General features: G+C 40.2%; 1 protein-coding gene across 3 annotated transcripts in view; it reads left to right on the top strand.

Annotated features, from left to right (window-relative positions):
• The window catches only part of gli3 (GLI family zinc finger 3), a 116538-nt gene that overhangs the window by 71301 nt on the left and 21726 nt on the right, over positions 1–23511 (top strand). For all 3 annotated transcript variants that reach the window (XM_055020922.1, XM_055020924.1, XM_055020923.1), the window contains exons 5-6: positions 13872–14077; positions 18456–18617. In XM_055020922.1, the coding sequence (XP_054876897.1) occupies positions 13872–14077; positions 18456–18617 (368 nt within the window). The remainder of the gene's footprint in view (positions 1–13871; positions 14078–18455; positions 18618–23511) is intronic.

Here is a 23511-nt window from a genome sequence, read left to right on the forward strand (position 1 = left end):
TGGCTAGTCTGAAGGAGCTGAGTGATGTCAGGTGGAATTTCAGTAATATGGAAACTGCTGCACTCGGTCCAACCAAGCATTTTGTACAGCTGAATGGTTGCAATGGGAGACTAAAGGATTTCTCAATTCAACATTTCAACATTCCAGGTATATTTTTGATGAAGGAATAAGATTACATCATGTAAAGCTGAAAAAAGTTGATTTTACGCAATACTGTCCCCTTAAATTAAACTTTTTCTTCCTCTTAAAGGAAGAAAAAAACAAAAAAACATGCAGAGCAGCAGCATGGCAGTAATGCTTTGAATCACCTCTTTAACCTTTGAATTCAGCCTCATTTTTGGTCTGCATCCCAGAGAATCTCCTCCTCACATGCCTCCCCTCTTACTGTCCTCTTCAGTATTTACATAAACTGTTGTCACATGGCCCAATCTGCTGCATAACGGAGCGGCGTGTTGCTTAGCATAAAGACCACATTCTTATCTCAACACCTCCTTCCAGATGGGACGAGGCCGAGCGTTGAGACACTCACACACAAACGTGCGGAGACACGCACACAAGAGGCAAAACAGTAAACAGAAAACGAGCTTTTGCTGCACTGGAGGAGAGATGCACTTTCATCCTCCGGCTGCTCGTGGTTGCATGTTCAAGGTGACTTTTTGTAATTTTAGATTTTTTTTTCTGAATCTGCAGTGAGTTTTCCAGTAATTTCATATGTGAATAATGTCTGTTCCAGATTGGGAAGCAAAGTGAAGCCATAAATTACAGCATGAATCATGGATTATTCCCTAATCACATCTGATAATCTCTGCCTAGATACGGCTGCTGTCACACGGGCCGGAGAGACGAAAGGCTGCTTTTTCATCTTCCTCTCCTAACTGTCCAGAACCCAGTCGGTGTGACTTCACGGGTCACCCCTGTGCAGCGCTCCCCTCCTTCCTTCCTTTCTTTAATACTCTCTCTTTGGAGTAAGTCAGGGGGACAGGCGGTCACGCAGTCGCAGGCTTCATGATTAATGGTGTTTATTCTTGACAGAAGGCTCCTTTTTATTTATCTGCATTGCAGTTTCACTGATACCATCGGTCACCTGAATGAAAAATATTCAGTCATACCAATTTTGCAGCATAATTGAGTAGAGTCACTTCCTTTCAGCCTTCCCCCCTCCCCTTTCCTCTCTCTTCTTCTCTCTTTCTCTCTTTCTATCTGGCAGCCTTATCATTGCCACAGTAATTTTCGTGCTGCGTTGTTTGATATGGAGAGGCTGACTTTAGCCGTATTTGACATAAAGCCTCTTCAATTTTCTCAGGAGCAAGAAAAAAAAAAGAGGAAAAAAGTTGTGCACTGATTCCTTTTTTTTATTTATTTTTTTTCTGAGGCAATTTCAGGATTTAGAGAGAAAGGAGATAAATGGCTAAGCAGAAATGTGGCCAGATTGAAGTTACAGTATATCTATTTTTTTTTTGTGATACACTGGTTTCAGAAACCTAAAATGGGCAGTGTAGTCTTTTTTTTTTTTTTCTTTTTTGTGTGTGTGTCCAGGATCGTGATGTTTTAAGGCACCTGTGTATTTTGAGGATGATGGATCCAGCAGGTTGAAAGAGAGTTTAAAAAAAAAGCAAGTTCAGCGCAGCGGAAATTTGACAAGGTCTGTAAAGGTTTTAGGGTTGAGTCATGACCTGTGGAGATCTGTTAATACATGTTCCAAAACTCTACTCAAACCTACTAGGATTACCGTTGTCTGAAGCCTGCTTCTGCCTTTCTGAATGCTTGTATTTTCTCTGTTACTTATTACATTTTTGTGCCTTTCTTAATCCCTCTATAATGGGTTTGAATCTCCAAAATGCATTGGAATTAATGGTATTTGTGTCGATTATTTTTTTCAATAAATATATTCTTTTTCACCGTTGCTTCTTTGAATTTAAATTGAAAGTGCATGAAAAATAGCTTTGAAAAGGGTACATTTTTTGATAAAAGGAGAACACATTAATCTCTAATACAGGCCCTGCAAATTTGCACATGTTACACATTAGCGGATTTGATTTTCTATACATGAGTCATTTGCCCCCTCTTCATGTTTGAGATCTCAATTTGTAGCTCTCCCAAGGAGCACAATGAAAAACCCAGGTCTGAAGGGGAGAGATAACAGGCAGGTGCCAACAGCGCTGCGTTGATGTGTGTGCGACTGGGCGTGTGAGTGTGTGTGTGCAGCCGTGCATGCACGCGCATACACACAAATACAAAGAAGGCAGTTCTGAAATTGTTTAATCTTTTGTTTCATCTTTTAATTTTCTGAGCAATTCTGCATCTTTCATTTCTCACTAAAACACTGAAAATAAATTTACATTTGTATTAAATTTGCTGTTGTTTATCAGCTGTGCAGCATTTGCATTTTATTTTCCCATCTCAAACCTGCTTCTCCTGCTGCACTGAAATACAAAAGATTTGCATTAGGACCTTGGTTACTGCCTGAAATTAAAAAGTAGTCGATGAATAAATATGGCAACTTATTTGAACATGACTCCTTCTCCCCAGAATTTGCAACAGAATAATATGTCAAAATTAGTTTGCATTAATTTAACCATTCTCCTGGCATTTAATTTCTCTTTCTAGTTCTCCCTGTTTTTTTTGCTTTTCATTTAAATTTTTTAATTCATTTGATTATCTGAGTGTTTTCACTTTGCAAAACTGTTTCCCAAGCAAAATATAATGTGCAACCTGAGTTACTCCTTGGAAATTAATTAACAATCCATAATATGCATAAATTAAACATTTTGTTTTATCCTTACATTTTCTTTGCAATCCTTCATTTTTAATTTTAAAGTCTAGATAAATTTACACTTTTTTTTTACATATATCAGTTGATTGTGTTGTACAGGATTTAAACTGCAATTTTCTTCATAAGCATTTGAGAATTTTTAAGAAAACACTTCTAAACAATTACTAATTTAATTCTAAAAAATACATAATTTAATTATATTTTGTTTGCATTTTTATTCCAGTTGAAAGCCTAATCATAATTTATTGGGCATGATTTGCAGTTTTCATCTTAAGTCTTTGCTGTTGAATTAAAATAGCATTATATTAAAAATATATATATATTTGAATTAATTAATGAACATTACTACCAATCCAAACTTGAATTATTCTCTAATTTATACTTATTAACAAAAAACACTTAACTGTACATCAAGGGGACCAAAGGAAGTTTTATATTGCAATTGTATAATAATAATAATAATAATAATAATAATAATAATAATAATAATAATAATAATAATAATAATAATTATGTCAAAGAAATGCCAACATGAGCTTTTGTAAAATAAAATGACATACTCTACATTAATGGTATAGTTTATTAATCAAAAATGCGGGTGATTAAGTCAATGTCTACAGTAATAATTTGTAATAATTAAAAATTTCATGAAGTTCTACGCTAGCAGAGCTTACTAATGTCTAATGTCCTTGTGGAGTTAGAGAACAGCTGTCTTATATTTGGTGGGAGTGGCACATTGTCAGTTTTAAGAGCTTCTTAATAGCTTTTTCCTACAGCACACCACATTATGTGTCACCACATGAGTAATTATTTAGAAGTTAAAAAGAAAAGTTTGACATTTCCACACTAAGAGGAGTTTGGAGTATTTTCTGAAATATACTCCAATATGTAGAATAATCTATTTTAAGTCTGCTTTTTCTTTTTGCTATTTTTGTTCTGTTTTTGCTCTTTGGGCCCATCCTGCGCTCTGCAGAGTTCATGCTGGACCCGTGCAGAAAAGTGGAATTTCCATTACTCTCTGGGCTCCAGAACCTACGATTCCACTCTGGGGGCCAGTTATAGCAAGTAACGAGACCTCGGGAACAGGGTCATAAATCCACTCCAACTCCGCTCATTTTCCACCCTTTCTACCCTTCCTTTTCTACATCACTCCTTCGCTCGAACTCTCCCACAAATGATTGAAGGGGAAAGTAAATGAACACAGTGTGAAATATCACCACATGTTTGTTATAGGAGGCTTTTTGGTGTGGGCTCCGGGTCTGCCAGTGTGGGAAGAAACGACTTCTCTCCCCGCAAAATAAAAAAAAATGTCACATAAAGCAATTCTTCTCATTATGTCACTCGTCACATGTGGCATCCATTACGTCTGATGGCGTGGTAGAAAATAGTTTCATCTTCTGATGTTGTTTGAAGCAGGAGCCATAGAGGAACCCCCCTCACTTTGTTCATGTCCCATGATACCCGGCTTTTCTCTTAGAGGTTGAAGGGTTTTACATTGCGATTGTCCGGCGGGAGCGCTTCGGATAAGGAGAGTCGTTGGATGCAGCTGCATGGGAATACGGCGAGGTTCCTGTTGCATGTCCGCCATGCCTTTGACCTTAATCTGGAAGTGATCTTTGCTAAATTAGGAAGGAATGTTCGGCGCATTTAATGGAAACGTATTGTGAAGGTTCCTCTGAAAGACCAGGAAGCTCTGGAGAATTACAAAGTTTCATTTATTGTCTTTTAAATGTAGAGAAGCAGAGACAATATCATCCATCCATCCGTCCGTCCGTCCATCCATCACTTTGCATTTAGTGGCTTCTGCAGTCAGAAGTAAATTTACAGTAAACTTTTGTATTTATTGTTTTATTTATGAACAAAAAATATATGGAAACTTTGAAAACATAAACCTGAAATATTATGGAAATGTAAGCAGAAGGATATGCAGTAAGTTTGTAAAGTAGCCTCTTTTTGAAATGTCCTCCTTTTGGGGTCTGTTCAAACCATTTCTGCAGTTGTATGTTTAAGCCTCCCAAAGCTTCATCAAGCTGCACCACCCCGCATTCAGGCACCCCTTCATGATTAAATATCAAGGAACTCCACCTGACGTTTTATTAGCCCAACAAGATGGATGAAACGGCCAGAATAAAGTAGGCTGTGTCTGTTCACTTTCCCACCAGCGCTTGCCTTTCTTCCGTCCAGCTTTCCTCTCCATCCCCTCCTCTGCAAGAAGAAGTATGTGTTAGGAGAACGTGATGGATTTGGCTCCGAATAGAAGATTTTCTCAGTGCAGAGGAGGCAACACATATTTCTGTCTTGTACCTGATGCTCCTGTTTGTCTCAGCCGACCCGCTTTCTTTCTTTTCTTTTTTTTCTCTCCTCTTGTTGTACCTCAGATCTCTGTCTGAAGGATTAACTATCCCCAGCTGTGTGTCTCTGCTGTCTCGCATTGTTTGGGATTTGCTCGGGTTCGTCCGTGCGGCTGTTCATTTCTGCAGCCCAGTGTGACGCGCCGAATCGAGGACGGGGGGAGGAATGAAGGGAGCTCCTCTCGGCCCTGGGGCCACACTCATCCTCCCTCACCTGTAGGTTGCCGCCTCACGCACGGACATGTGCGCTCATTACCTGACTTGACGGGCTGTGAAGGCTGAGTAGGTGTGGAACCCGAGCCCTGTTTGGCTGCAGGCGTCAGTTGGATGTTTGTGTGCAGGCACCGGGGCCATCGAGACAATGCTGGAGAAGAAAAAGAAAGATAGATGCGCTTCCTCCGTGCTTTCAGAAGTTTAACACTCTAGCACCCAGGAGTCCCCTCTAGTTTTCTCTTTAGCCTGAGGCATGCTGGAGGAACTCAGAGCGCTCACTGAGAGCTAATTCCACCTGTGCTTACCTTGCTGCTTGGAAAATAAAAGCAATCAACCTCAAGCAGGTGCATCAGTCCATTAGAATATCACTGAAATGTTCATTTAAGCCAGAAATGTAAAAAGTTTTGACTCGACACACAAAGTTTTTATTTCATTTTGATCTTTTTGTTTTACAGCCAATGAAATCAGAGTTTGTCATACATTATATTGTATACAAGAATGTCATGTTGTGGTCTAGAAAATGATGGGGAAGACTGATAACTTCAAAATAGTGAACCAGGAAGGCAAAATTGAAGAAGCTTCTGGATTCAGATATATTACTGAAAAATTAAGTGGGAGGAAAAAGTGTGGTAACAAATACAGTTTCACTGAAAATCAAAACTATTACAGAAGACGAAAGATAACTGAATTTCAATTAAGAAATGTTGACGTAGTAAAAAGTAGGTCAGTGTTATATATCATAACTCAATACTTGGTCAGAGCTCCTTTTGCATGAGTTTTAATAGTCAACAGATTCTCTTTCAGTTAAGGTCAAATTTACTTACCAGTCAAACATTATTATGATTAAACCTGCTCTAAAACCTTCTGTCAGACCGTGTGGCTTTCAACTTCCACCTCCAAATAGGACTTTGCTTCTGCATCTCTTTCTAAGGTGCAGAACATTTTCCTTCCACTAAACTTTCTATTCATATGCTTGGAGACAGGACAGCCATAAGTGGCAGCATTTTTGGCAGTGGCTTCCTTGTCGAGGGTGACTGCTTAGCCAGCAGTAATCACTTATATCTGAATTATGACATTAGAGTCTTAAAAATGCTTTAAAAAATCTGGCTTATATGTTATTCTACTTTTCAGAGAAACTTTTTAATATCCGTGCTTCACTTGTGGAATTAGATTACTGAAATGGATAAAAAATAGTGTTCAGATTAGTTGAAAAGCACCTGTATGTGTTTAGTATAGATGAAGGCAAAATACTCCAATCAGCGCCGTCAATCAAGCATGGGGAGAAAACTAAAAGCAAGAACAGGCACATTTTTCTGTGTTGTTGTTTGTTTTGTGTTTTTTTTTTTCGCCCCATGTCGGTTCTCTGACTCCAGCCCCAGTTGAAATTACAGGAAAAAAGGCCTGCTCATTTTGTGCAATTTCACTTTCAAGTTTTCTTTCTTCCCTGCTGCCTTCTCGGCTGATTCGTTTCGGTAGACATTCTTATCTCAATGGCTGAAAATTACATTTAATTGCGGTGTGGAAAAATGGCTTTTCAAAACAGAATGTGGGAATAAAAAGGCATCGACTCTTTCCGTTCAGTGAAAGGAACAACTGAAAAGATATGGTGCGATAAAGAATAATCCTCTGACTTTGCAGACATGGGGTCTTAATTTAAACCAGGAAGCACATGTTGTGTGTTTCTGTGCGTGTGCGCGTGTGTGTGACCCCTTGCTTGATGAGGTTCATGCACAGAAACAGAAGCTCTGACACCTGGACCCGTTTGTTATGACATAAACCTGTCACACTCTCTGAGTCCTGTTGATAAATACATTACCACTCCAGGAGCGTGGAAATGATACGTGCTTCGCCCAGGCGTGGTCGACTGCATGTGTGTACCCGCTGCCGCCGCTGCCTCTTCGACGATGCAAGTGAAACATGCGAGCAGCGACTGAGGGAAGCGCCTCTGTGTGTCTACGCTGTATGGGAATCTCTGGCACGCCTCCAGAGGCATCCCACCGAGAGAGAATCCTGCTCGATGTGACCATGAATAGGAAGCTGGTCCCACCCAGGCCTTTGATGTCGAGAGGTCACGCAGAGACCTTGCAGCTCTGATGAGAGGGGGGAGAGGAAGGGGGATATAGTTTCTCTGGATGCCTGGCAACTTCACCAAAACCCTGCCTGGCTCACAACTTGCCCTGTCGAGTAACAAAAGCAGCTTCTGGACATTATGTTCTGTTGGGACTCGATAAGTGATCTCTTATTTAATATGCCAACATGAGAGTTGTAAAAACACAGCTTTGGCTTTAATTAGACTGTTGTGCTTTGCAGTGGTAGGAGAGACATACCTGAGCAAGTAGCAGCCATGTGAAAAAATGTTTATCCAATTACAGAACCGTACCTTTGTGTTCTTTTTGTCCAGCAGTGGTTTTGGCCTTCAAAGTTTCCCATTGTTCCCATTTCTCACTATTGAATCATGAACACCAATCCTTGCTGAGGCAAAGACTGCAGTGCTTCAGCTGTTCTGCTTTCTTTTGTGACCTCCTGAATAAGTCATCAGAGCCGTGCCTGAGAAGGTGCGCCAGTGTTCCATGTTTTCTCCATTTGTGGATAACAGCTTTGTTATAAACCTGTTATTTTTCTACCTCCTGTATGCTATTCAACCCGTACGACTTCAGTGATATTTGGATTGCACTCGTTTTAATCAGGCCTTTGTGTAACTTGTGAAATTAAACTGAAAGCTGCAATGGCTAATCCCATTATATTAATAAAAGAAATCATCACTTGAAAGTGTTTTTTGTTTTTTCTCAATGTAACTTTATCTGAAATTGAAACGTGTTTCATGACTCATAACTTTTTATGTAATACTTCTTCACTGTATGGTAGCTGGTGTGTACGCTGAGACAACATGTGGAGGCCCACAAGTACCATTACTGTCAACATGGGGAGTGTATGTTTACTTCTGCACCACCACATTGGACTTCCAGTAGACGACCACATGGTAAAGACTTGTGCTGTTGCAGCTCCACTCTGTCTATCGTGCTTCACCAGACATGGACATTTATGGGCTGCAGGCCACATCTGGCTTTTTCCATGTGTCCAACTGGGGACCACGAAAATTGGAAGATTAGTCTGAAATTATAAGACTGAAAGTAAATTAAAAAAATGAGACCAGGCTCTTTATTTATTTATTTTGTTTGTTTTTGTCAATGACAGTTGTTTTGTAAAGATTCAGTTACAAACTGAAGGTGAAATTTATGGTTGAGTTGAAAACAGTTATATTTACATTTTACTTTAAATTACACAAATATATATACTACATTTTTGATGGTTGATCCAAAAGAGAGAGTTATTTCAAAAAGTTGCAGGACTTGGATAAAGTTGTGATGCTAAACTATTGGAAGCAATAATATTGCAGATCAGTTTTCTCACATGTGCAGCCTTACTCTTTAATTTGATTTAATAAGGTCAAATGTGAAGTGGTTCTGTCTCTGTTCCAGGTTTGCATTAGAAAACAAAACATTGTTTCAAGTCGAATGCTGAACTGACCTGCTGTTAAGATGATCCACAGCAAATAGTTTGATCCAAGCTGGATCTGATAATGAAGACATTTGAAGCAGAGATGTCAAACTCGAGTCCTCGAGGGCCAATGTCTTACAAATTCTGCATGTGTCCCTGCTCCAAAGCACCTGATCAAATGGCTGAGGTACCTCCTCAGTTTTCAGCCATGTTTCACAGATTTCTGCTGATGATTTGAGCATTTTATTCAGATATGTTTCAGAAGAGAAATGTAAAAATTGAGGTCGAGAGTAAAATGAGTCTTTTAAGAGCTTCACTCAAGCACATCTTTTGTAATGGTTGAGCTCAATATTTGGTATAAAACTCTCCTTTTTAGAATATATCCATGACTTCCGTTTAAGCAGCACAAAATATGTGAAATGTCCATTAAAAGTGGAACTTAATGGAGACTTTCCCACTGAATCATCAAGAACTCATTCAACCTGTTTGTGTCTCCCAGTCTCTACTGTGTCTGTCTTCTTTCTCCCCTTGTCTCGTCTCCCTCTCCTCTCTTCTTGGGTCTCAGCTGGCTCTGTTCCTTTGGCCCTTTGATCTGAGTGAAAGGGTTTGGAGCTTTAAAGTGCTTCTGTTTCCGCTGTCAGGAGCCCTTCTCTCTCTTTTTTTTTTTTCCTCCTCTCTGGTTTAGGCTTTCAGAGCGGTCACGGCAGTGTTGTGCCGCTGTTCGGCTGGGTGGGTTTGGAGGTTTGCGAGTGTATGTGGGGGTGCGGGTATCTGTGAGGTAGTGAGGCTGAGGTGAGCCTGGAGGGGGGAGTGGATGTGCAATGCTGTCAGCCTCAGTCAGGAGATGACCTGACAGAGAAAAAAAAACAACAGTTCTCACATCAATCAGCCCCTTGTGGCCACAGGTGTGAGCATGTGGATGTTCCAAATACTTCATTGAAACCTTTAGGAAAACTTGTGGTACTACATATGATCTCAAATTGGTGAGATAAGCAGCATTTTGGCAAAATTATACACAGATATGGACCGACCTGCTAAGGACTGGATATGTTTTGTTTTTTAAAGCATATCCTAGAAGATGCGGCAATTGTTTTATTTTTCCTTTTCTTCTCTCCAGCAGTTGTTGTCTCATGGAGCCTGAACTCCAAAGTCCTCATAAGGGACATTTCTGTTGTATTTTCTATTTATCCATTTCTTACTTGAACTGTAAGCATTTGGCAACGCTCGGCTCTTATTTTAGCCAACCGCTGTGCCCATACCACCAGGTCTAACTGCCGCACCACAATGATACCTTCTTTGCTTGAGCGTAGTCACCAGCGTTCCCCGCAACTGTGTTGTTTTTGCAGTTTTCTCTACCCAAAAATTAATAGTGTTGATACAACCTCGTTCCAAACTGAGAGTCAAGGCCTGCCTATGCGAACACGCAGTGCTCCGTAAAACCTCGAAGTCATCTGGGTGCACATGCACACTTACAAGTGTATTTTCATCTGGTGAAATTAGACGACAGTTTAAAACCCGCAGGCCGCCCAGTGCAAACATGTACTGGCTTAAAAGAGACGCTGGCTGGTATAATTGAGGCCACGTGAAAGGAAATGGCTTCCATATGTGCAAAAGCTCAGGCTGTCCTTGTGCCATGTTTGCCGGATGTGCTCTGTGTACGTTAATAGGAATTGTAAAGCAAGAGTATGAGGAGAAGAAGGGAAGTAGCGTTTTCTCTCTGGGAAGAAGGAGCCTGAGGTGCAACTTTGATGTAAATCTCAAATCAGGTGTATCTAAAACTCTATTTCTCAGGCACACACACAAACACACGACTAGCATTCCGGCACACACACACGGCTCTTTGTCAGATTCCTTTCCATTTGTCACGTAGATTAATGCACACTGGCAGATGCTAAGATGATCGCGGCTCAGCGGAGAGGAGCTGAAAACCTCAGCATCAGGCCGCCGTCTTGCGTTTTCCTCCTCACGCTCCTCCGAGCTATCCATCTCATAGCTGTCCTCCCGAAATCCCCTCACACCTGGCTCTGTACCCCCTGAGACATCTTTGTTCTCCTCTCCTTGTCCAGCTCCTGCACCGCTGTAAGTCTTCCTCATGTACCCTCCCCTCCCCAACACATAGTTCACATCTTCACATGCTCCTGCTGACTTCTGTTCCTGCTCCAAGTGAACAGTCTGCCCTCCCTTCAAACCGCTTTTTGGCCTTTTCACCTTTTAACAGACTCGATGAGTTTTTACATATCTAATTTGATATATATATGTGTGTGTGTGTTCTGCTCTATTCTAGTCAATAAAAAAATATGTATTTAAGGTGTTTATTTCTGCTAAATGAAGCTGAAATAAACACAAAACTAACCCAAAAAACATTACGAATGCAGATATGTTACATGTAAAGCTTATGGATTATGTACCTCTCATGTGCTCCTCCAGATTCCAGGACCATAATTTCCAAATGAAATGCAAACTTTGCTTTCATATGAAAAGAGAGCTTCGGACCACTGAACAACAGTCCAGTTTTTCTCCTGAACCCAGATGAGACTCTCCTGAGGTTGACCAATAATGTGTCAGTCCAGGAAGTATCTGTGTGTAGCTGCTGCTCTCTGACGACAGCCACAATTTAAAATGTCTTCTAAACACTTTTTACTTCACAATCCTCAATAATCTTCACAAGGTTTTTCAGGTTTGCCAGTTGCTTGTGTACATATTTTGTATGCAGTTTCTTCCTTCCACACAACTTTCCATCAATATCCTTGTATATAGAATTCTGCGAACTGCCAGCTACTATAGCAATGAACTTTTCTAGCATACCTTGTTGACTGCAGGACTTAAAAGTCTTAGAAATCATTTTTTTTTAGGTTTTGGAGAAGTTGTATTTTGGGTTTCCATTAGCTGAAAGCCATATTCAATTAAGATTTAAGTCATTTTCCAATTTATTGGGGTGGACCAATTTGTTTGTTGGTGGCAACGCTGGTTTTTTATGTTTCCTTTCATCTTCAAATGCTGCTAAAAAAGTTTTTCTGTGTACGTGTGAGTTATTTGCTCGTCTACCTGACAACAAAGTGAATGTCAGCTGCAGCTATGTCATGTTCTCTATAAATGAGCCATGTAAATGGTGGCGTGCGGGCTGATGACTTGCTTATCGTAAATACATCTCTTTCATGCACTGTCACTGTTTTTTTTTTTCTTTCTGTTTTGAAGATGCCCTCGCCGTGGCCCGGTAGCGGGGTGGAGGAAATAAGAAATTACTCATCTGCTACCGTGCGAAAGAATGCAAACTGGAATGTGGAAAACAAACGAGCGGTCACGTTGAAAAGTTCGGATGCCTTTCTGAGGGTTTCGCTGATTTCCCATCATAGATTACATCAGCATCACGAGGCACAATGTCGCACACCTGAGCGAAATGAAAGCCTTATAAATCGTCCCATTGCAGACCCTTTTTGTGGCTAATTACAGAACATCTCCTGGAGGATGTTCTGGAGGTTTGTGCTCACATGTGTCCTGCGTGCGTCTGTGCGCCGTTTCCACTCCTCGGTCGCTCATTATTGACCCTGGCCTGAGCTCTTTCATTAGGAGGGGCTGTGGAGTGGAGGGACAAAGGGGCTGGTGGGGGATCAGGGGACAGGGCGGAGGTTGTAATTAGGCTGTTCCGCTCCCCCTGGCCTAGCTCAAGGTCACTCTGAGACAAACCGAGAGGCCAGGTCTCATTCTCTTCTCCATCTCCTCCTCCTCTCCCCTCTTAAACCCGCACTGTTCCTCTCCCCCTCCCTGCCTTCATCTTTCAGCCAGCCTCTCCTTCTCTTGGGGTCCTTTGTCGCAGTAGACCGGTCCACCGGGGGAGCCAAAGAGAAGCGGAGGGGCTAATTCAGTCTAATCTTTTAGCCTGTTAATGTCTGGCTGATATGTGGATTTCTGTGGATCCTCCGGGGAAGGCCTTTGTGGTGAAGGCCATCATTACTGCGTTTCCAGGCCCTCCTAACCAATTATAAGGAGGGAGACAAATTAGTTCTTGCTAAACTTGGCTCTTGAGAAGTTTTCTCAATTTTTCTCAACTTTGCTTCACATTTCCTTCAGGAAAAAAAGAAAAAAAAAGCAGAAAAGCCTGACATTGCTGTTATTTTTTTTCTCCATTTAAAAAAAGAAAGGAGGATTTTGGATCCATCTCGTGCAGTTCGTTGTTTGGTTTCAACTGCAAGCAATCTGAGCTATGGAGAATTGTGGTGTAGCTTTGCTTGTCTTGCTCTGGCCAGCGGTGAGCTCGGTCTAACGCTTCCCCTCTGATTAAGACGCAGTGGTGAAAGCTCCCTTTGATCTGAGGAAATGTCTGCGTAGGAAGCAGTTGGAATGTTGCATTCTCCCCTGCCTTGCAGTGGGAAGGAGAGAGATAGTTTTACCATCTATTTGTCTTGCCCCACCGCTGTCAGTCCACCCAGCTATACAGTGCTGTGAAAAGGAATCTGCCCTCTTAAAAAATGTTGCTGTTTTATTTTCTACGTTTAAATGTTCCAAAATAAATCATCCAGTATTAAAGTGATCATTTTATTTGTGATGCAACAACCTGGTGCTGAGTTTTTGAGAATTTTTAAGTATGAAATGCTCCACAAAAGGCTACAACACAGCAACTTTATAATCAAATTTAATACTGCAAAAAAACATTATCTTACCAAGTATGTTTGGTCTGGTTTCTAGTGAAAATATCTCAGCACATTTAAAAGAAGACAAAACTAAGATATAAGCTACTTTTCAGCAAGATATAGAAGCTTAATTTAAGTAAATAGTTTTACATTTTTGACAAAAAAGCAGATTATTTCACTTTTAATAGGACATTTATCCCATGTTAAAAGTGAAATATTCTGCCATTGGAAGCAGGACTTTTTTTTTCAAAATTAAGGAGTTATTGACAAGCTTACTTCTCTTGCTGAAAAGTAACTTGTAAGTTAGCTCCGTCTTATTTCAGGTGGACATATTGTTTATTTTTATTCTGAGTTGAGGAACCCGTGTCGTTCTCCTCCTGTGTTCACCTTCTGTGTGTGTCTCTGCAGGACTCCATCGATCGCGAGCACGCCGTCTTTCTCCGACATCTCCCTCATTCGGATCTCCCCCCAGCGGAACCCGTCCTTGGGGGCGGAGTCGCCCTTCCACCCTCCTCACCCCTACATCAGCCCGTACGTGGACTACATCCGCTCCCTCCATAGCAGCCCCTCCATCTCCGTCGTACCAGCCGCGCGGGGCCTCAGCCCAGCAGATGGTGAGTAAAGTGAAACATAAACCGACACACACACACACACACTCCAGCAAGAGTGTGAACAATCCGACTCGGCCTCAGTAGGCCTTCAAAAATAATTGTTGGAATTGATCAGTTGCTATTAGGAGGAATTTCATCTCTCTGTTTTGGTTTGATTCCGGTTTGGGATCAGAGGGGGTCAGGTGAGAGGCAACCAGATCCGTCTCTATTAAGACCCAGGGGTCCGGGAGACGTTATCTGAGTCAGTTAGCTGGCGGGTCGGAGCGTCATGAGTGCCGCACGTTCCGAATGGGTGGGGGGCTTCTGTCGGAGAGGGAGGCTAATCCTTTTGATCTGCGAGATGTATCGGAGGCCTCAGGAGGACGCAGCAGTGAGCGGCGGAGTCGCATACAGTTACACTGAGGAGGAAGGAGGGATCTTCAGGTGTTTGTTTCATAAACAAATGCGCCAAATGCATTTTGAAACACTAAAGATTTTTGCAAATAAAGTAGCGCTTGCAGGTTAAATCAAAGATTTGGTTCATCACAAACATAAATAACAACATCGTAGAAAAGGTAAACATAACAATCTGGAGAACACACTTTAATTATCGACAGGTTTGTGCACAATGTTTAAACAAAAAAACTGGAAAGTATGGAATTTGATCTGGTTTGCAAAATGAAATTAGAAAAATGACCTACAACTGGAGCGACATTTAGTCTTTTAGAACAATGACCCCTAATGTTCAACCAAGATATCAAAGATCAGGACAACTTTGAGCAGTTCAGTCAGACAGCAGGGTTGGGTCCCATTGAACTTCTTAGGACAGATGTGAAAATGGCTGTGCACCAACTTTTCCCATTCAAACACTGGATCTTGGAAGATTCACCAAAGAATAATGAGTAAGTCATCCAGAAATTAGTGTATCAAGCTCAAGAAAACTTGCGGGTGTAAGTGCTGCTAAATATGCATGGAGAAAATATTGAGAAAAGTAAATAAATAATTAGGTACATTTGATTTCTCCTTTTTAATATACTTGCAAGCGAACAACAGCTTTTCCACATTGTCATTATGGAGGTTTGTGTGCAGAATTTTGAGAGAGAACTTGGGTTTAATCTATTTTGAAAGAAGGTTGTAATATCCCAAAGCCTGAACAGAGTTTCAGAAGCTTTTCAGGAGATTCTACAACATGTTCTCATGAATATGTAAAGTTATGACACTTTATAAAGTGGTTTCCTGTACGCAATTTTTTGTAAAATACAGCTACGGTCAAGGCCTATCTCCTTCAAATTCCTTGAGCTCTCGCTAAAACGATCCCCATCTACATTCGGCTTTTAGATCTTCAAATCCCCAAAATGATTTGATGATCATTATTTGCTCTTTACATCCTCAGCCATCAAGATTTTGGCACATGAGTCACAAACTGCCTCTTCAGCGACCTGTCTGATGTTTGGATATATGTGTGAATTGGCAGATAGTGGGGCTATTTCCTTTACATCTGCACACTTCCCTTAATCTCGCCCAGACCTGATAGCCTCTAAGTGAGGGTTGAAGTGTCTGCTTCACTCAGCCCCTCTCCTGCGCTTGAAAATGGCTCCGACTCTCTGCCCTCCAGGTTTTCCATTACCATAACGTAATGTGTGCCAGGCTCAGATTGCTTTAAATCAAAAATAGTTCCTCCAACCTACCACATGATCCCCCGTTTAATTCATAATGCCTTGAATGGTGAATGAGGCACCTAATTACTCCTTTAATCAATTCGGTGATTAATTAACCCATCAGCTTTTGTGTTGTTAGTATATCACTGCGCTTACAGGGAGCCTCCCTCTTCAATATGCAAAGATTTTTTTTCCTTCCCCCAGCAAAAAGTACATTTGAATAATGATGAATTAATTAACAGAATCTAATGGAGATTTAAAAGTGGGTGGGATTTAGTGCCACCCTCCTTCTGCCACACATTTGCTTTCACACGTTTTTACGTTATATATTCTCCACGACAAACGGTTCAGAAGTAGGCTTGCCCCTGATCCTATTGTTGTGCCGAAGGAGCGCCCGGTGGCTCAGCTCGCCGAATCCTGAGGCGAGTCTCTGCCTTCCCCACATCCCCTCCACCCCCTACTCCTTTTGCCCCCAGGATGGCACTCGGATGCCAACATTTCTGATTTAGAAAATTCCACAAAGCTCTTTTCCGCGCACCGATCCTGAATGGGGCACATTACGGCTGAATGCGAAAGCAAAGCCGAGGCGGAACACTGGTGACAATTAAGAAACTCCCCCTTCTGCTGGAGACATAAAAGCCAGATCGAATTAATTTACAATTTTTTTTTCTTCCTCCTTCCTTTCATTCAGCCAATCGTGGAGGCATACTGCAGGCATGCGGGCCAGACTTAAGAAGAAATCTCCTCACACACTGTTTCTTTATTTATTTTCCTCTTGATTTCTCAAATTGGGGGGGAAAGGAGCTTCAGCGTTCTGAACCGATTCCATATCTTAATCCAAAACCACACTGTTAGTCTTTCTCTCCTCTCCCTCTTTCTTACAATATTTGCATACAGAAGCCCTCTGCCAGATGTTTATTTTTAGGCTCCTGTTCAAGGACTCCAACTGAGGGAGTGACTTGGAAAGAAAGAGCACTCAGAGAGAAGAAACGAAGTAGAGGCAGGATGGTTTCTGTGTCTTTTTGTGCACTCAGATCCATCTGAGAAGATTTAGGAACCTTTTGTTTTGCGACGGAGCAGAGTTGAGGAGCAGGTTGCGTATCTGCAGACGGCAGCGCTGATGTGCGCGCCACACAGGAAGCATGTTTGCCAAAACATGCACTGGCCCACGTTCTCTCACCACACACACAGAGAAGTATTCACACTCTTCCCAACTGCAGTGGATTTTATTGGGTTTGGAGCCACACAGCTCAGCCAATCAGTCAGTTTATTCACTTGATTTAGCGAATGTAACACGTAGTCTTACGTTACTTACTGTACATAAGTGGAAAAAGAGTATGAAGATCAAGCATGTTGTATAACCTGCCCTTTTCTCAATGATTTCAAAATAAATTTTATGGCCATATGCATCAAATTAACTTTCAGTAAAAGATGCAAAGAATGTCAATCTACCTCATTATTGTGGAAGAGAACAGAAAATAGATGGAGGTTTTTTATTAGAAATGAAAATCCATGTTTCTATTCAGCCCCTCTTTTACCCTGACACCTCTAAATAAAATGCAAATAATTGCCCTCAAAATCCGCCTAAATTGTAGATCAAGTACCTCTGAGGTTTGTTAGAAAATATTAGTGAACAACCAGCATCAAGGAACATGGCAGACAGGTCAGAGAGCTGTCTGCTGAGGTGAAGTTTAAAACAGGTTATAAAACAATACTGGAAACTTTGCACATCTTAAGGAGTTCTGTTTAATACATTATCTGGAAATGGAAAGATTTCTCCTAAACTGACAAGCCAGAACAGGGAGCATTATCCACAACTCAGGTCAGAGCAGAGTTGTCCAGACATTCATGTCAGTGGTTCGATGCGCACTTTTAAAACTCTGCCTCCTTTTTTTTTTTTTTTTCTTTTTACAGCATCATTGTGTGGAAACACCTTCCTTCAGCAGGGACAGGGACGATATGTGGAGCTGCACACAGGGTGTTTCTGGAAGAAATCGATTTGACACTGGGTCATAAACATCATCACAGACTCAGAATAAAATGGCTTGATTAAAGTTTATTCATGTTAAACGGGCCCAGTCAAAGTAAAAAGCTAAAACATATCCTCTCCATTCTTTAAAAGACAATGGACTCTGTGTATAGATCTGCAAAGCCGGTAAAGACAGACCTCAAAAGACTTGCAGCTGTAAGTGCAGCCAAAGGTCATGCTATGAGTCACAGGGCTGAATACAAAGTCACACTATTAAACTGTATTGGTATGTCACATAAAATACCAATACAATACCTTGAAGTATTGTGAAATGAAATGTGAAAAAGCTCAAGTCTTCAACCCTTGTGTACAACATTGTAAGAGGTGATTAGAGAGCACCAAAAACAAACAGCTATTTATGGGCCGTATTGCTACATGATCAGTTATGCTGCTCCACGCTAACACACTCGCTGTGATCTGGGAGCCAGCAGGAATCCCCAGTGGGACTCCAGTCTTCAGGTGACGCTCCCTGTGCAGCTGTTTTGGTTAACATGATGGGGTTTGCTAATGCGCTCATTACTGTTCTGCTGAGCTGATTATCATCTAAAGTAAATGAGTGCAAGTTTTCTATTGCAGCGCAGGTGTTCTTGCTGTCGGCTTTCCCTCACAGCCTAATAAATTAAAGCCGCTGTTTCCTGCTCTCTCGCCAGCTTCCTTCTAAATGTTCAGTTTTTCCTCTTTTGCTGACATAAACTTCCTTTTTGTCCCACTGCAGCGCCTCACGCCGGTCTGACCACAGCTGATTACTACCACCAGATGGCTCTGCTGGCGGGCCACCGCAGCCCGTACGCCACAGACCTTCTCCCGTCTGTGGCGTCCACCGGCAGCGCGAGCAGCGCCACCGCCCTGCACATGGAGTACCTGCAGGCGATGGAGAGTGAGTCTCAGATTCTGCATTTTGAACAGATTCCTTTGAGAAGGCGATCCTGTTGTTGATATAAAGTTTTTTCAAAACTTATTTAATATGGATAAGACATTTTCTTCTAGCTCTAGAAGTTTTGTTTTTAGGCTTTGGCCATTTACTTCTGAAATATGAACCATTCAGGTATAAAACCAGTGCTGGGAACCTCCTACTCAAATCTGCCTAAAAAGAATGAAAGAAAATCAAACTTGTTGAAATGAATAATATTTAAAAGTGTTGAAATTTATTTGTGTGCATACCGTTTATCTGAAATGTTTATGAACCATTTCTTTTTTTAATTTGAATGAAGCATATAAAAATAAGGTTAATTTTATTCCCTAAAGACAAAAAAGAGTATTTTTTATTTATCCTGATTTGCAGATGAAATACAGCACACTGCACTATACTGTTTAGTCTTCCTGAGATTGAGGAAAACATTTAAAACAAAACAGAAAACTTACATCAGCCTCAGTCTTTAGTTTCTCTGGTAATGCAGCAGCAGAGTTTTATTATGAAATATATTGAACACTTACAGGCATCTTTGCTGTTTTACTTTGTATAACCAAACAGTTTCCACTTATTCCTCTCCTACAACAACTTGCAATATTTGAGCAAACAGAAGAAAGGATCTCTGAGCATTTCGTTGTTTATTTGTCCTTACGTTTTGCAGAAATAGACTTTTAAAAGACCTCATGAAGATTTTTTGGAAAGCCTACAATTTTAATATTATTGTTACTATTATTATTATTATTATTTAATTATTATTATTATGATTTATTATTATTATTATTATTATTGTTATTATTATTATTATTATGAGGCTCCTAGTGCAGCAAGAACAAATCAGAACTAATGCTATTTTCATGAGATCAACAGATCCACAACGTCTCTTCTCTTTCCATTTTTGAAGAGTGGCTTTGAGAAATTAAACTGAAACTTTAACTACCTTAAAGCTGTAATGTAAAAATTATCAAAAAATACTTCAGACACATTAAATTGGAATAGGGATTGGTAGTCATGCTACGTGTTCCATCAGTGATTTTGTGAAAAAAAAAAGTATTTCTTTAAGTGTTTTTTTTTGTTGTTGTTTTTTTTCACCTATAAAATAAATGTAGTATAATTATTAAATGTAGAAACAGTTCAGTTGGTTGCACTGTTGCCTTGGATTCCTGGGTTTGGAGTTTTCCACATCATTATGCCTATTTAGGTAAAACAGAAATGTGCTTTAATTATAAATGATACTTTATTGAGCATTTAATAAAGTATTTTGAGCATCCGTGTGTGATGAAAGACACTAACCACATCCGTCCCTGCTGGGATTGCACCTTTCCGTCTTATGAGCGCTTACGTTCTCAGCAAACTGTGGGTGGCCCCTGTGGGAATTCAACCCTTAAAAGTGCACCACCACAGTGCTCCCATCTTCTATTCTATATATATCTATATACCTCCAGCTACACCTCAACTTCTGCAACTTTACTTTGACATAATTCAAATGAGCCATTGTCTTAACGTGTCTGGATCAGGACTGTACGCAAAGGACTTATGCTAATGAGTTATTTTAAAGTGTAAATAGGAAATTAAAGGCACATCGAATCTTAGGGAGGTCAGACAGCCTCACCCCGCTCCCTTTGATGGGAACGTATTTAGTTAGACACACACCGCTTTCATGGAAATCCGGGGGTGAACTTCCCCCCACTGTTCCTCCGAACAAACTAATTAAAACTAGCCAAACTTGTGCGGGTATCAGAAAATTAATTGCTATTAAGTGGGAATTGGAATGTCCCACCATTCATCACGGGAGAGAAATCCTTTCTTCTGTGTCACTTTTTAAGATTAATAGACTGAAACAAAACAATTAGGGCCAAATTCAAGTGGAGATGCTGTGCTCCTCTCTTTAAAAAAAAAAAAAAAAAGAATCGCCTGTGATCATTGCTGGTAATAACTCATCACATTCAGGCAATGTGTGTTCCTGTGTAGGGAAAAAAAATTAACACTTTAAAGCTTTGGCGGATTTTAGGAAAGAGCGAAGTCTATCAAGAGGCTTTCAGTGATAATCTGGGCAACCATGAAGCTATTTTAGTCCATTCCAAATGAGTGTAATTACCTTCAGAGAGAGTTCTGCTAATGAAACAATGGGCTTGTCCTGCCTAGTTGTGCTTTAATGGTCTATTGTCTGCGTTAGCACTGCCTAATTAGCACCATAGCTCTCATAGATCACTCTGACTGAAGTATACACTACACTACCATGTTTATTTGTGGCTTCTATTAACTAATCTCTGTGGTGTTTTTCAGCTAATAGGAAACCGTTTGCATAAACAGGTTTATGTTAAGGTTTAAACACTGGTGTGGCTTTATTTAGTCTGGCAAAACAGCTATAATTGTTCAAATGTGTACACCTAATCTCCATTAAAGTACTGTTTTTGTACTTTTAGGAAGTATAAACAGCTCGGTTTACAGTTTAGCGGTGTATACTTATATTAACGTGAAAGAATTTAAAAAGGACATTTATATGGAAGCCCTAAAAAAAAGTAAATCCAAGGGAATATTTTAAACTTGACCTAAATTTTTTTCTACAATAAATAAATTAATTATAAATAAATAGATTATTAGAGTAATTAATCACTATTTTTGTCTTCAATACTGATTTATTAAAGCAAATAAAATCAAAAATGAGAAAACATTCTAAACAAAGAGCAAAAGAGGGGGAAAAAATTACAAGGAAACTCAAAAGAGCTTAGCTACATATTAAAAAATAAAATAAAACACATGCACACAAAGAAAAAAAACAAACAAAAGCAGATAAAGGGGAAAAACTAATATGCATTTCAGGACAAAAACAGAAGAAAATTGTCTATAAATATTATGGGTTTTTTATTTTATTTTAGTTATAGGCACTTTTTGAAATGTGCAGATAATCTACAAAAAATATTTAAAGATAAACATTTTGAAAATTTGGAGAAAAATAAATCAGCTGCCATTAAGAGAAAAATCATTTCCATGAATAAAAAAAAAATAAATAAATCAAGAAAGTTTGGAAGATTTAGTTTTTTCTTTTATGAAATCTTTTTGAAATGAGTTCATAATTTTTTCAGGTCATGAGAAAAGAAACTTTATTTAAGACTTAGAAAAGACTTCACAAAAAAAGCAACCAAAGAATATTAAAATAGTCAGACTTAAAAAAAGTGTAGTGAGAGAAAAAATGAACATGGTCAAAAAATAAATAAAATATTACATAAATGACTATATGGACCTTTTCAAGCTGATGAAGGCCTTTTCAGATCACTTGAAAAATAAATTTATGGCTTGACTTATGTAAAGGTTGCCTGGAATATATGAAGGAATAAAAACAAACTTTTTATTTTAATGCACATTTTGACAATGCCTCAACTTTTAAAGATGAGAACAAGAAAAAACTTTTGCTTAGATTTGGAAGAAAATATTTTTTTTCCTTGTCTTTCAGGGCATAAGTCCTTTTCTATATCCTAAATAAGCTGAATTGACAGAAATGTCCTTTTCTGTACAAGTTTTTTTCTCTGAACACTCTGCTTGTCACAGGATTATAACTTTGATGATTGTAAGAACAATAGTTATTGTATTGTGCTTCCATCTCCAGGATCTACTTTTACACTCCATAAAGGACAATGTATTTATTATAGTCGCCCCCCCTTCCCAGGTGGGTCGCTGAGGGTTCAACCCCAGTTTTGGAACCAACTTTTCTTTCCACCACCGTCAGTCTGGCCCATCCGAAAACCTCCCTGGCCCCCTCGAAATTAATGACGCGGCGAGTAACCAGCCGTCCCATCCATAAATCAAGAGGAAATTAGAGGGACAGTGCTGCTACGAGCCAGGACGCTTCCCTCTCTGTCTCCCCGGTTTGCCGATTTATCATTTGGGCTGTGCATTAATAAACACCGGTCCCATGAGGCTTTGCAGTGATGGCACACAGACCCCTGTCTCCCATGCTAGGCTCTCTGTCGCTCTCTCTCCACCTCCACCATCCTCTGTTTTTCCACAAGTGGATGCGGCTTGTTTTAGGTGTCAGATTTGTCCGAATCAGAGGTATAAAAGCAGACGTTTTGCAGGAGGTTAGATGAATGTATAGCTTCAGCAGGTGAATGAGCAACAAAAGAAGAAGAAAAAAAACACTGTCAAAGAATCCCATGTGTTCTATATTGTGTTCTCACACTCCTCCTTACAAGATCCGCCTTACAATAGAAAATGTAAAGAGAGTGGAGGGTGTTGCTCTCCATAATGCCCCCATGCTTCAGTTGCGGCTCAGGCCTGTGGATGCCAGAATGCTACCACCACACACACACACACACGCACATACACAACAACACACTCTTTGATTACCATGTGAAAGGAAGCGCTCTGTAATCGCTGAATGTGTCAAACCAGAGATAGAGCATTTACGTTTTAGGGAGATGGATGGATTGAGGCGGACGTAAATATGCAGGAGGGGGGTTATCGGTTTTGTTTGCCTTTATGAAATTACTCGAAATGTTTTATTTCCAAGTCTTGAGTCACAAAGTCATTGTGTCAGTTCATGCACAAAGCGCGACATCCCCTCAGCGCTGCTTTTTTGTCCCCTCCTTCCGTCTCCCCTGTTTTTTTCTCTCTCCCTCTCTGTCTTGTTTGTGACATCTCCGTGTGAAAAGACAACAAAAGTCATGTTTTAATCTCTACCCGTGGCTCATTGTGCGCGCGGAGAGAATGGTTGCGCCGTTTCCGCCTTTTACCTTTTCAAACCCCTCTTTGGTATTTCCAGTCAACACTGATTGCATTTGAATAACGAGTCAAATTGGACTTGATTAAATATTACCATACACAGTCGGAGCAATTCTCCAACATAAAAGACATGTTTTCTCCT

The sequence above is a fragment of the Poeciliopsis prolifica genome, unplaced genomic scaffold, assembly GCF_027474105.1.
Source record: "Poeciliopsis prolifica strain line A6 unplaced genomic scaffold, Auburn_PproV2 SCAFFOLD072, whole genome shotgun sequence".
NCBI classification, from domain to species: Eukaryota; Metazoa; Chordata; class Actinopteri; order Cyprinodontiformes; family Poeciliidae; genus Poeciliopsis; species Poeciliopsis prolifica.